At 35.0% G+C, this 15454-nt stretch overlaps 2 protein-coding genes across 41 annotated transcripts in view; one reads left to right on the forward strand and one right to left on the reverse strand.

Moving 5' to 3' along the window:
• tmod (tropomodulin) overlaps nucleotides 1–15454 on the reverse strand; it is a 484472-nt gene that overhangs the window by 242533 nt on the left and 226485 nt on the right. The gene's annotated exons all lie outside the window — the stretch shown is intronic.
• Nucleotides 2279–2652, forward strand: LOC141389478 (uncharacterized). Its single transcript, XM_073961006.1, has one exon. It carries the CDS (start codon nucleotides 2416–2418, stop codon nucleotides 2563–2565), a length of 150 nt encoding a protein of 49 aa, XP_073817107.1. The 5' UTR covers nucleotides 2279–2415; the 3' UTR covers nucleotides 2566–2652.

The raw sequence follows: 15454 nt of genomic DNA on the forward strand, positions 1-15454 counted from the left end.
AGTACCACCAAATGTGTGGAACCAATATTTCGATGTGTTACAGGATTTTTTTTCTTTTTTGGATATGAAACATTATACCCTCAACACATTGCGGTGAAGGACGTGATACATAGTACTAAATGGAATGAACTTTTCTGCCAAAATCAGGACTAAGAATTTACAAATGAGTTGTTTTATCCATGTGTGACAGTCGTAATACAAAGTTTCGAGGTATAACATTATATTTGAGCAAAATCAAAAATTATACAGAAATGTAAAGACCCTCAGCATTACCTAGATTTCCGATTTCCTTCAATGTAAAATCGTTGAATTTCTCGGTCGTGGTTTCTTCACCATGATAGCGGCAATTTCTTTATAATGTACGCGACATTTTGTAGCATGAAACGAAAATGAAGGTTTTTATACACAACAAAAAACTGAGGAACCCATCGATATATTAGGTAACAGTTCCGTTATCAAACCGCTGCCTTATTATGTCAAGAGTTAATTTTGTCTATATAAGCTAGTTGGCAGATATATACCTCCAGAAATTGAAATATGGACTAAAACATCAATTTAAATTTTTTCACATTAAAGTTATGACCAATTTCACAGGCTAAACACCATTCGATCATCATCTAAAATTATTCGTATCTTCATTGACCTAAACTCTTACCTCGTGCAAAATTTTGTTAACATGGACTATAACTACGACATATTCGTGGTTATAATACACTACGCACTGTGAGATCCCTTTATACATTAGGCTGTAACTCTGCCATCTGACCACCTACGTCAACATAATTGACATCAATGGAAAGGTCAAGAGTTCTCACTCCAAATATCACTTACCATACCGAAATATGTCTTCCAAGAATAAAGATACAGGCTATACATTAAATTTTTTTTTAAATTTTCACACAAAAGTTTTCGACCATTTAACCTGCTAAATATTATCTGATAATCTTCTAAGATTGCAAGCTTATTTTTTGTCATGAGCTCAAACCTAATTTAAAATTTTCCGTCGATTAGACTGTTATTACGACCTACAGAGCTACTACTAAACCAATTAAAATAGCAATATATTCTGATGTGAAACCGACCTCCATACCAAATTTCGTGACGATCGGTCCATAATTGTTTTTATCTATACCAACTAGACTGAAACCATTAATGCAAACTGGTACATTTCTTATCGTGACGAAGTGCATAAGTCTCTGGGTATAAACATAGCATCAATTATTATCTAAACAAATCATAATTATTCCAATTAACAACGTACTTAATACATGGAATTAAAGTTTTTTACTTTTCTTATTTTCTTTTCAGATGGTTTAACACATACCCAACCAAAAACTATTCACATTTGTGCATGTGACACATATCAAATCATTTGAACAAGAAGAGGTACTAAACGTCGCAACAACAATTGCATACAAACCGAAAAAAACCTAACCAGGAATTATAAAGAAATAACAATAAAAATGAAGAGCTACTCTAGTAGTTACAAAGTCATAAACATTTCCAAAGGACAAGCCAAGCATGAACGATGTAATGACAGAACATTAGCTTTGACAACTGCAGGAGCAACAACAACTAGGAGTAAACTAGTTGCAAAATAAAGACATTTGAAAAAAAAAAGGAAAAATCCCAAGTGGGCCACTGATCCAAAAAGAATAAAGCTAGTTAAAAAAGGGAAGAAGAAACTGCCAGCTCACTCTCTCTCCCTAGGGAATGCCGCCGCCTCCAACATCAGAATAATAAATGTGACAATTTTAAGTAAGTGAAAGCGGAAACAGCTGGAAGATATCTAATAATAACAAGCAAGCGGAATTATATACTCAAGTCCACTGGAATCCTTTAGAGTTGTGGCATAGAATACTCGTATAAGTGTCAGAGAACGTTTTGTACCCAAAGGGAGATTCTGGGCTACTATTACCATTAATCCACTTCACATATATATACTACAACAACAACAACGGGATAACACCAAAGAGAGAGCCAGGCCAAAACGAAGAAGAGTTTTAGCTTGGAGTATAACTGGCTTTCGAAGACACAGTGGGTGTTTGCGACTGGCCAAGACATTTAGGAGAGGTGCCAGCCATAAAAAGGAAGAAATACACAATGTTGCGGTTACATTAATAACAATCATTCTTGTCAGCCACAGTGACAGCTACCCTGCAGTGTCTGGATCAACTTTAAAAGCCAACGCAACGGAGAATATGCAACACAAAGCACTGCAGCAAATCTAATTTACTTCCTGGGAAATTTTATTCTATTGCCGGGCATTTTTCTTCACAAATCGATTACAAAAGGATCTGTTACAAAGTGCTAAAGAAAACGAGGCAACAAAAGGAAGCTGTCTTTTTGGTGGACTACAAAATAGTTGGCATTTTGATTGTGACACCCACTCCAGCACCACCACTCATCTTTGTAATGTGGCGCGATATATTTTTATATTTAACACTAATTGTTTTATTTTTCTTTATTTTTTTGGCACAATTAATTGTCAATGTTTATGCCTTTCAACGTCAGCCGCCGGTACCAAAGCCCAATTCAGATCGTAATGATATAATTTTCGTTTAAATGAAAAACACAGCCATTATCGCATTGAAAGGAGCCTTAATTGTCTAATAAGAATACAAAAAAAAAAAAAAAAAAAATTAAAAATGATGAAAAGGAAAAAACTAACAAAGAAAACTAAACATCGACCTGGCAGGTGGAAAATTTGAAACACCTTAGTAACCTGCTTTTCCAAAGAGAAGTAGAACAGCCAACACTTACACGCATACACCTGCACACAAGTTTTACACATTATTTCATAAAGTGCTCATAAAAATATAAACAGAAAACAAACAAGCAAACAAACAGGATAGAACTGTTCTTTCCATTCTCCATCACAAAAAAAACTTCCATTCATAAGATAACATTTGTAATGAAAGTTGGCATTTTGTTTCCTCTGTCAAATGGCTAATTAAAAGTGTGAAAAGTTGAAATGAAATTCGAGATGAAAAACAAGAAGACGAAGAAGAAGAGTAAGTGTAACTTTCTTTAGAATGCTAATGAATGAAAACGCCAACAAAAGTAACATTTGTCATAAATGGACACTCTCCCACACACACACACAAACACAGTTACTGGGTGTTGTAATAGAGCATAGTACCATCATCACATAAAGGTCCTTGCCATGTCGTTAACAAAAACTTTATGATAATTTATGCCACAGCAAAATGTCAAACGGAAGTTGAAAAGTATAATTAACTTAAAATAAATAATAAAATGGAATCAAAAACTTGTAATCACGATAAGGAAACCACAAAACAGTGGAAAATTGAAAATGTAAAGAAAAGAAATACACAATTTAATTGTGTGTTTTGTATAGTTAGTTGTAAGCAGATATTTATTAAAGAAAGAGATTGAAAATGAAAATGTAATATAACAAAAATATCTAAGTAAAAGCTATTTTATTTTATTTTAAGCAAATTATGTTTCCCCATATAATGTTGCATATCTATACTTTACAACGCCTTAAATGTTTATTTTTGGTCAAAATGTCTTTTGTGCGTATGAGTGTTGATAACAATCATACGTTATGAAGATTATTGACACCTTTGTCAGTTGTGTATGAGTGAGATTTAGTTAAAGAGCATAAGATATTTTCTCTTTTTTTTTATACAAGGCAAAAAGTGTTCGAACTGAAACTTGCCACAAGGAAAATTGCCTAATGTAAATATGGACAGACATAGATATACTTTCTGTAGGGCGATAACAATTTTTTTTTTTATTTTGGAACTCCTACCCCCTAAATTTTTTTCCATTTGATCCAAAAACCTTATATATGACAGTTTATGGCGGTCGGTTAACGTTTACCCGGGCGAACCAAACGATCTTTGTTTCCATAGTAATTTGTATGGAGCCAAAAGAGGGCGCAATTATGGTCCAATCGCTGAAAAAATGTACCAGTTCATTGTTGTGGCTAAAAAACGAATCCTCGGAAATCGGGCCAGATTTTTATATTGCTCCAATATGCATATATAGTCAACTAGCCGACCCAGTCCGCGTTGCTGGCCCTTGAAACAGTTTTTTGTTACCTTTTCTTAAGTCAATTATATTTTTCTTCCATCGCTTATTAGTCGGGATCTGCAAGTGACTATAAATAAAAAATCTACAGAAATGTTCGTGTCGATATGCAATTTTACCATACCACCAAAGAACTGATGACATGTGAGTCATGTATTTATTTCATCTGCTGGAATAGTATAACTGGAAGTGTCTGAATTCTAAAGGAGCAATTCTTAAACACTTCAAGAATCGATCTAAAGCTTCTAGGGAATTTTTTATGTGCCATCGTACATTCGTTCCAGATGATAACTTCTATTTAATATTTCATGTGTGCCCTTCATTCAAATGAATGTTCAGTGGTAACTTAAGGGCCGACTGTGGTGTCCTTTCACCTTCATATATACCTCATAATGCTATAGCTATCGATATGTTGCCTTCTAATCTAAACACTTGTTTTCCATTAAGACCAAAGCTTCGTTATTATTATATTATTATTTTATTTAAGAAAGTGTCTTATGGCTAAAATATGTACCCTGCGTCGGGGAAACGGATACGTTAGTATATTTTACATATATAGCGAAAAATAGGACACAGGGAATAACCCGCTCCTCCGAAATTCAACAAAATTTATAGCCTATTACCACCAAGAGCCCCGTACATCATCTGAAAATGACATGGAAATAGCTTTGAAAGTTTTGGAGATATATCATATTTAAAAAAAGTGGGTGTGGTCGGGTCCTAAGGCCACAAATAAGTGCCTCGGGTCGGAGATACAACCACCATTGTCTATCGAATAAATTCTCAAACCCCTGTCCGCCGAAATTCCGCAAAATATATAGTTTATTTTCACTAGGGGACATCCCTGTAAATCATCTGAAAATTACATGAAAATCGGTCCAGAAGTTTTGGAGATATGACATATTTAAAAGAGGCATGGTCCTGCCTTTAGGCCCCAAATAAAGACCCTGGGTGGGAGACACAACTACCATTGCAAATTCATTTTCAAACCGTTACGTTTGCATGATTTACAATTATAGCGTTTTTGAAAAATAACGCCTAAGGGAGGTACCCCTCCTAAATTCAACAAAATATATAACCTTTTTCACCACGGGACCTTCCTGTACATTCTCTAAAATGTTCATGAAAATCGGTTAAATAGTTTTGGATATATAACGTATTTAAAAAGTGGGAGTGCTTAAATAACTTTTTTAAAAAATCGGGCATAGGGGGGGTGCCCCACCTCTCCGAAATTCAACAAAATATATAACCTTTTTCACCACGGGAAATTTCAGAGAATGTTCCTGTACATTCTCTGAAATGTTCAAGAAAATCGGTTCAGCCGTTTTTGAGTCTATATGGAACATACATACTAACATACACACATTGTCTTTCATATATAAGATAATAGGTAATTTAGGCCCTATAATGTAGCTAATATTAAAATCCGACCCGATTTTTAAAACTTTTTGTAGGATTCGTTTTTAGCCACAACAATGAACCTGTACAGTTTTTTTTATCGATTAGACCATAACTGCTGCCGTTCGAGAATGTTCGTGAAAATTGACCTTTGACGCCATACAAATTACAGTTGAAACAAAGATCGCTCGGTTGGTACGGTTTAACGTTAACGGATCGTCATAAAATTCCATATATAAGGTTTTTGGATTAAATGGAACAAATTAAGGGTGTAGGATTTCCAAAATAAACAAATAAAAAAGTATCAGTTGGCTTTGCCGACAGAGATATACCCTCAGCCTTTGTGAATTGAAACGTTTATCTACGGACAGATCGAATACCGGCTACAAAACCAAAATTCTTTCCCCCAAAAATTTCGGTATTGTGTGGCCTTTTGTGGCCTTTTGGACATTTGACCTTGCCGACAAAAATGTGGAATAGAATTAATGCTCAAAAGTGTTGCGGAGGAGGTACTTCAAGGAATTGATCGACATTCTTCATTTTGGAAGTGAATCTTATTTTGGGAATCATTTCTTTTTTCGTCCACTAGCCACTTCAGTTGGAAAAGCATAATATCGCTGTAAACAGTACCACAACGAGTAGCATCGGTATACATTTTAAAACTGCAGACCCTAAACCGGACTAAACAAATATCTTGAACTTTTGTGGGGGAGGTACCCCAAGGAGGAGACCGATATGGACCATTTTCGAAGTTAAACTAAATTTGGATAAAATATAAGGAGATCCAAAGTTTGGACCAAATCGGTAGCGTGTACCATTTTAGAAACTTTTTTTTTAATTTTTTGGCGAGAAGACACCTGTAGTTGTGGTCCGATATTATCCATCTTCGAACTAAGTTTGGACAAAATATTACGAAGGCTGGGTTGGTACGGTTTAACGTTAACTGATCGTCATAAAATTCCATATACTCGTATAAGGTTTTTGAATTAAATGGAACAAATTAAGGGCGTAGGAGTTCCAAAATAAACAAGTAAACAAATATCAGTTGGCTTTGCCGAACGAGATATACCCTCAGCCTATGTGAATTGAAACTTTTATCTACGGACAGATCGAAAACCGACTACAAAAACAAAATCCTTTCCCAGAAAATTTTCAGTATTTTGTGGACCTTTCCGACAAAAATGTGGAATAGGATTAATGCTCAACAGTGTTGCGGAGGATGTACTTGAAGGAATTGATCGATATAGTCCATTTTATAAGTGGTACTTGTTTTGGAATCATTTCTTTTCGCGTCTACTAGCCATTTCAGTTGGACAGTGTATAACATAGAGTTTTTTTGGAACACTATGTCAGTAAGCATGTACCTGCCCACGAAAAGCATAATATCATTGTAAGCAGGACCAAAGGATCTTCGAACAGACCCTAAACTGCACATAAAGAATAATGTAGAACTTTTGTAGGGGAGGTACAATAAGGGAGAGACCGATATGGGCCATTTTCGAAGTCAAACTAAATTTGGACAAAATATTAGGATATCCAAAGTTTGGACCAAATCGGTAGCGTGTTTAGTGACATTTTTTATTTTTTGGCGGGAATGCACCGGAAGTTGTGGACCGATATTGTCCATCAGCGAACTAAGTTTGCACAAAATATTACCGAGGCCAAATCTTGGACAACATCGGTTGAACAGTTCGAGAGTTATAGTGCACTTCAGCCACTACACATGGTGCCATGGGGTTTTTTTACAACTTTCGGACTATATACTCCGGAAGTATGGATTTGCTCCTAGAAAACTTGTACCGAGTGCAGGTCCTAAACAGACTTTATCCGAAATTATGTGTGGGAGGTACCAATAGTGGACCAATAGAGCCCATATCTGGTAGAAATTGTACGATGTTTACAGTATGGACCAAATAGGTTACTTCCTTCAAGAGTTATCGTGTGCACAATTTTTCCGAACATTTTTGAACTTTTGTGGGGGAGGTACCTGAAGGAGTATCCGTCCACTCCTTCAGGTACCTCCCCCCCTACCTGGCTCATCTTCCAACTTAAACTATGTTTGGACAAAATGTTACGAAGGCATTTTTTTATTTTTTGGCGGGAAGACACCGGAAGTTGTGGACCGATAATGTCCATCATCGAACTAAGTTTGCACAAAATATTACCAAGGCCAAATTTTGGACCACATCGGTTGAACAGTTCGATAGTTATAGTGCACTCCATCCACTACACATGGTGTCATGGGGTTTTTTTTTACAACTTTTGGACAGTATATTGTATGTGGTTGCTCCTACAAAAACTTGTACCGTCGTAATGGGGGGCAGCGAATACAAGTTGTTACAACAAAAATCAAAGCTTTCCGAGTGCAGGTCCTAAACTGAACTTATCCGAAATTTTGTGTGGGATGTACCAATAGTGAAACAATAGAGTCTATGTCTGGTAAAATTGTACGATGTGTACAGTATGTTATGTTTGAACTTTTGTGGGGGAGGTACCTGAAGGAGTGGACCGATATGGCTTATTTTCGAAATTAAACTAAGTTTAGACAAAATAATACGAAAACAACTTTTGGACCAAATCGGTTCATCCGTTCATCAGACCATACAGACAGACGGACATAGCTAAATCGATTCCTAATTGTCTGTAACGGATTTCTTCTTTTTTGGTCGCTCTAATCTTCAGCCTTTGGTCTTTTTGGGGAATTATGATTCTGTCGATAGTCGATAGTGGCTTTCTGTATTTTTTGCGGCCTTAATCTTGACAAGTATTGACGTTTTGAATAAATGGGGATCTATCTAGATCAAAACTTTTTGGTCATATATTTACTCCAAGAAGATAACTCGATATATCAATTTATTCGGAAAATTGGCTATATTTGAATATGGATCGATGTCAACAATGTTTAGACGTACTCCCTATACAGTCATATTCGAATTTAAACAATGTTTGGAAGAAATATTAGCCAGTATAAAGCAGGGTTCCGATTCTGACTTCGAGCAATTTTTCTAAATTTATCAAAAAAAAAAAAAAAATAATAACAGTGAGGAAAGGATCAAAGTCGGGCAGGCCGACTATATGATACCCTACACCACTGTGAATATGTAAAATATATATGGGAGCTATATTCAAATCTTAACCGATTTCGATATAATTTGGCACATTTAATACAGTAACCCATTCCAAATTTTATCGAAATTGGACATACATATATAGCATGTTTGGTACAGAAAATACGTGAAATCGCTGAAAATATATGGGAGCTATATCCAAGTCTGAACCAGTTTTCACCAATAGCAGCAATAGCGTTCTTCCTATGGCTAAAAATGATATTCCTCAATTTTTAGCTAAATCAGACAATTAATGCGACCTGTGCGTTGTGAACGGACCGACGGGCGGTAAGACGGACAAGCATAAATCGACTCAGAAATTGATTCAATGTATATCCCCAAAAGGAATTGTGTGTCTATCTCGTTTCATTATGTATGTTACCACAGTGTGGTGTAGGGTATAAATTCATTATTAGACCCTCAGACCATGATTGCGGGCTAATGAGAGTATATACACTTTCATACGAGCAAAATGTGCCTTGTAGAAATAATGGTTTTAGACCCAAAGCATGTATGGAAGAAATCCTTTTTAGACAATTTAGAGTGGGTTTAGCAATGTCCGTCTGTCTGTTTGGCTGGCTGCCTGAAGCGCACAATAACTGCCTAACGGATCAACCAATTCTGTCCAAAATTGTTCATAAGTTCAAAACATTACTTTAAAATGGTTTGCATGATAACTTTCGAAGGTATTAAACGATTTTTTCCATACTGTGGACATCGTAATATTTCTACGAGATATAGATCGGTTTCGAATATGGACTATATCGGTTCGCTCCTTCGGTCATGTATTACGTGAACGATTTTCGTTTGCATATACTGTGTTGATTGGATCTGTCCGTGACATCGAAACTGACATTATGTTCAAACTTAACATCAGTTTCAATACTTTTAAATCTTTAAAATCAGTTTCACTTCTTTCTACAATAACTTTCTCCAATGGTTCTTAAGCATACACATTTCGTTTGACTCTCCTTAATATGTATGTATGCCTTAGCACTGAGAATTGATACGTTTTTCTTTCCGAATTAATCGATAGAGTTAAGTAGTGGCGGTCTTCAATTCTTCATGCTTTATTCTGTGGCAAAATATCAGTAAGTCTGTGAATGATTTTCTCTTTGTGAACGAAAGCGAAATATATATATTTTTATAAAGGAGTACATTGTTGACTTAATTTTCTTTGAAGTGAATACGACCACCATGTCCTCTGCCCACATTTGATAAAACATTCCAGTATGTACTTGCTTTTCCTTATTTTTTCCCACATACTCGTATAAGAAAATTCCCCAATGATAAACAACTATCAATCATACATAATATGAATGATGACAATGCAAAAGTATGAATGGATATGTGCAGCTTCAGCTACTGAAACTGCATATAAATATGAAAAAACTGCATATCCATAACAATGAAAAATTGTCAAAAAATTTCTTTTGTGTATTCACATGAATGTACTTTTGACAAATAATTAATATTCAGATGGTCGAACCACAAATCAATGCGAAATGCGGCAAAAAATTGAAATGGAGAAACTGTTCAAACGATTGCGTATGCAATGTGGTTGAAAATGATGATTATTGCATTGACGTGAATATGGGGCAATAAATTGCTGAATTTTATAGTAACGTCAACCAAAATCCAAGGACTTAACTCGTTCACGCAAACACACAGACATGCCAATATAAGCATATTGACAGCAATTAATATTCAACATGTGAACAATTTCATCTGTCGAAAACCAGGCAAATTGTGGTTAGTATTGGTGGCGATGATGATGATGTTGATGACATTTTTCGCCTTGTGTTGGTAAGAGGAAATAATTAAAAAAAATAATCAGGAAGATATTCCATTAAAATACAATAAATATAAATAATAGGAAGAAACTGCTGATTATCATTTGACTACATAAAACACATGGCTTCGTTTGGATATTATCTAAATGGTTTCCTTAATTTACAAGATTTGGTGTTTGATGTGTGTAAATGGTAATAAAAATTTGTTAAATTTTTTGCTCATTTAATGCCATAAAAAAACATCCAAATCAAATAGGATATTAGCTTCTCTCTTTAGGGCAAAGAGCAAGGCCATGAAGCGTATGATTAATTCCATTTGCTTGTTGCATATTAATATCACTCATACGCAACTGACAACATCATTCCGTTTTATTTTCTCTTTGGATACACCCACCCATCCATAAACAAACACATTTTGTAATAATAAATAATCCTCTTTGTTTTTGCTTTACACACATTTGTAATTTGATAAGTATTAAGAAACATTTGTATATTTCAATGTAGTTGAGTCTTCCATATATACATGCATATTATACATATATACATATGATACATATTATTCTTAGGATATAAATATTAATAATAGATTTTTATCATAATAATCATCATTATACATGTACACGTACATAAATGCATATGTATAATCACAATCATATCTACCACATACACATATCTAGCATAAATACACCCTTACAAACATACATATTTAAAGACAAACATTACATGTGTCAGCATAAAGGATCAAAATATTATGACTAGTCAGTCAAGTAAAGTTATCAATTTATTTTCCTTAATACCCAATCTAAACAAGTATTTGTGAATTTTTGATAACTAATTTTTAGTAGACATCATCAACGTCGTTTGTTACATGCTTATGGTTGTTGTTGTACATTCATCTGTTTAAATATCACAGATTATGTTTTGTAATTAACACGATTTGTTTTGTTTTCTGTTAATTTTGTTGTTTAAATGGATTGCTACAATAAATGGCTAGGCTTATCTTTTTCGATAGTTTTTAATCTTATTCCAGCCCATGATTGTCATTTTAACACACGAGAGAAAAAAGGGAATATTTCAGGCATTAAGAGTACAATAGTTGAATAAAATAAAATGTGAAAAGCGTATGTTGATGCAGCAACTGTCTGCAAATACCCTTGCAGGCTCAAACAGAGTATTAAAAACGGAAACACAATCAGTCGATTTTTTGACACCCAAATATTTTTAAACAGTGTCGGGGATCAGACCTTCATAACGCATATATTTAAATATTCGCCATGTATAACACATAGGGAGACTTATTATTCACATTTCTTTTAAGTTCTGAATATTCATACCAACGGCTTTCATAACAAGTAAGAAAGTATCAGTCAGCTGTGTCTTATCCTCTGACCAAAACAAAAGAAGCAAATACAAAATAATTTGATTGAAAATACGTGGAATCAAACTCGAAACATTAATTTCTTCCAAAATAAGTTTAGAAGAAATTAGAAATATTGGTGACGTTTTTTTATTGGGATAGCGTTTGCAATTTTTTTTCAAAATAGTCTGGCTAAATCTCTTTGTTGTTGTTTTAATATTTTAAAACAACTAATTTATTAGTGCAGAACATTTGGCTTTGTTCGCCAAGGGAAGGCAGGGAAGGCTATAGTTTCCATTCTCGCCACTGAATCTAGTCAGTTCCCTTGTTTCTTGTTTGTGGATATTTTCTACCGAAGTTATTTTTCAATAACTTCTTCAACAAAAAATTTTTATACCCAAACATCAATCATTTCTAATTGAAGAAACTGGCACGGTCATATGTTGTTGCTGTAATAAGCAACCAACAAAATTTTGTTATGTTGCCTTCGATGTAATGCAACGACACATAACAGTGGAGAAGGTTTGTCTTGTTTTGCAAACACTTTCGTCGGGGCTGTATAAGGTTGCCAAGGAAAAACTTCTCATTGAATTTTTTTCTTTTGTCTTATTGGCTTATACTTCGAGCTGACGATAGATGTTTGGGTACAAAAAGTTTTTTGTTGAAGAAGTTATTGTAAAATAACTTCGGTGGAGAATATCCACAAACAAAAAACTAGGGAACTGATGAGATTCTGTGGCGAGAATCGAAAATATAGTCTTTCCTGCCTTACCCCTTGGCGAACAATGTAAAATTTTGTCCACTAATAAAATAATTGTTTTAAAATATTAAAACAACAAACAACGGGATTAAGCCAGACTAGTTTGGAAGAAAATTTTGAAAACGTTTGAGAGTTATCTTGCATATGACAGGATTTTTTTTGCAGATTTTGGGTCATTATCTCAGTAAGTATGTACTTACTCCGGAAAGAAAGTGTACAGTTTTAATATGGACCGTGAAAACATCCTGCTGCAACAAAAATTTCAAATAGATCCGAGAGGAGCTCTTAAACTTCCCTTTTTTGAATTTTGTGTGGGAGGTACCCGAAGGACGGGACCGATACAGTCCATATTCCAACCTAATAAATGACTGGTTGAAAAATACAATGTGAAAAATTTGGACCACTCAGAAACTCCCTGCGAGAATTATTTTGCGGATTTGTCATTTTAGTTGGTGCTCAAGGAAAAAATTGTACCCTCGTGAAACTTCACGTTTTTGGTATGGGAGGAACCCGAAGGAGAGGTCCGATATGACCCAGCCTCGAACATAAACTAAGCTTGAGCAAAATATTGTCCACATTCGAATCCGGTCTATATGTGGGAGCAATAATACGATGTGTAAAGTTTGGACCAAACCGATTGCTTCCTTCGAGGGTTATCGCGTTTTTTTGAATTTTTGTGGGGGAGGTACCCGAAGGAGTGGACCGATATGGCCCAGCTTCGAACTTCAACTAAGCTTGAGCAAAATATTACGAAAATCAAAAGTTGGTCTGAATCTGTTGATCCGTTCCATTTTCTGAGGAAGAATTTACTTGCTTCTTAAAAAACTTGTACTGTCGTAATAGAGAGAGCGTATCGGTTGACCCTTCAAGAGTTACATATGGTACCGTAGGGGCCATTGTGTTAGGAAGTATGGACTTGCCCTGGAAAAACCTGTACTGTTGTAATGTGGACTGCGAGTATAAGTAGCTGCAACAAAAATCAAAGTGATTTGAGAACAGCTTTTAAGCTGCACATTTCCGAAATTTTGTGTGGGAGGTACCCGGAGGAGTGGAACGATAAAATTAATATTCAAACTTTATCTAAGATCCGCAGAAATATTACGATGTGCAAAGTATGGACTAACTTAAACTAAGTTTGGGAAAAATATTACACAGGCCATATTTTGGACCGAATCGGCAGATACGTTGGAGGGTTATCGTGCGATCCAGCTAGATAGACCGACGGACGGTCATTGCTAAATCGACTTCAAATTGTCTGAAAGGGATTTCGCCTGTTGCCATACAAAATTCCTTCAAAAGGTATTCCATTTACCAAGAATGTCGAAGAGAATAAATTAAAGAGGAATAAATAAAATAGAAGACCTCAACAAAATTACATTTTAAATATCTCTACCTGTGGACGAGTCCGACATTAAAGGGTGACCCCTTTAATAATTTTGAGAAAATCGATAATGTTTATTGTTTTAATTTCTATATGCTCACAAAACATGCCTCATGGAAATAATGGGGTTTGACCCATATCGAAATAATGTTTAGACGAATATAGACTATATCTTTACCTTCCACACAAAATTTCCGAAAAGTGCAGTTTAAGACCTCCTCTCAAATCGTTTTAATTTTTGTTGTAACAACATGTATTCGTTGCCCCCATTTTTTCAATACTATAAAAACCCGCTAAGGCACCATGTGTAGTGGATGCATCGCACGATAACTCTCCAACAGATAAACCAATTCAATCCAAAATTTGGCAGTCGTAATTTTTTTGCGCAAACTTCAATAAAGTTGTTGGATTGCACTTAAGGCCCATATTACGACGGTACAAGTTTTTTGAGTGGCAAGTCCATATTTCTTGAGAAAATGACCCGAAAGCTGTAAAAAACCATTACGGCCAGCAAACAACTCCTCTCAACAACCAGCAAACAACATCTCTCCACACTTTGCTTATAACAATATTTCTGCGAATATTAGTTAAAATTCGAAGGTGATGCTTATATGTCCACTTTTTCCTCTACCTCTCCACACAAATTCGAAAATATAATCCTAATTTTTACCCACGATATCTCATAAACGGAGCAACCGATTTGGTCCAAACATTGGATTTGGAAATATTGTGTGGGCAGGTCCATGTTTCCTGACATAATGGTTCTGGTCTAAATTATAATGTATACACTCTACGTCAGTAGAAAAGAACACCTACATTTTTGTTAATGTTCGCTTATTTATCCCAAAATGAATGAATCTACGTTTTTAATTTTGTGGGGATTTAAAGTCCATGATGTTCCGTATCAAACACAGAAAAAATTATGTTTCTATCTTTTCGCGAAATGATTTTCTGATCAATTTTCAGATAGTACTATGAAAAATAGACATTTATTTTTGGTCATGAGGATAGAACAGTCACTTTATTTTCGGTTTATAGCGGTTGTTTTCATATCAGATTATTTTCCTCTAAATCTGGAGCATATTTCCAAACCTTTAAACGGTAGACTTGTTCGCGGAAAACCCGTTTTATTGATAAAAACATCATGGTTTTTATGAGAAATTTTGACACTTTTCATAATTATTTTGAAAATGTTCCATCTTATCAGCATCCGAAGCACTCGATTGTATCCGTCGATTTTGTCTGTGTCATATTCTATCTTATTGTGAAGAAATATGACATAACTGCGCGACTCCTATTGATATTCCGAGATGTTTGAAATATCTGTCAATTTAAACCCTTTAACGTTGTTATTTCGGTGTCCGCGGAATAATTTATAGGTTTTCTCTGGTGGAAAATGATTAGAAAGCCTTGTTTTATCGACTGAAAGAAATTTCGGCGTCAATATCTCAAAAATTCACGAAAATAAAGTGACTGTTCTATCCTGATGACCAAAACTAAATGTCTATTTTTCATAGTACTATCTGAAATTTGATCAGAAAATCATTTCGCGAAAAGCTAGAAACATAACACTGTGCTACAGTGAAAATTTGCAGGGGT

Source organism: Musca autumnalis, unplaced genomic scaffold (genome assembly GCF_047663935.1).
Source record: "Musca autumnalis isolate F117 unplaced genomic scaffold, ASM4766393v1 scaffold_1, whole genome shotgun sequence".
Classification (NCBI taxonomy): Eukaryota; Metazoa; Arthropoda; class Insecta; order Diptera; family Muscidae; genus Musca; species Musca autumnalis.

What these genes read in the sequence shown, in the direction of transcription:
- LOC141389478 (XM_073961006.1), top strand. Translation starts at nt 2,416, where the DNA reads ATGTGGCGCGATATATTTTTATATTTAACACTAATTGTTTTATTTTTC.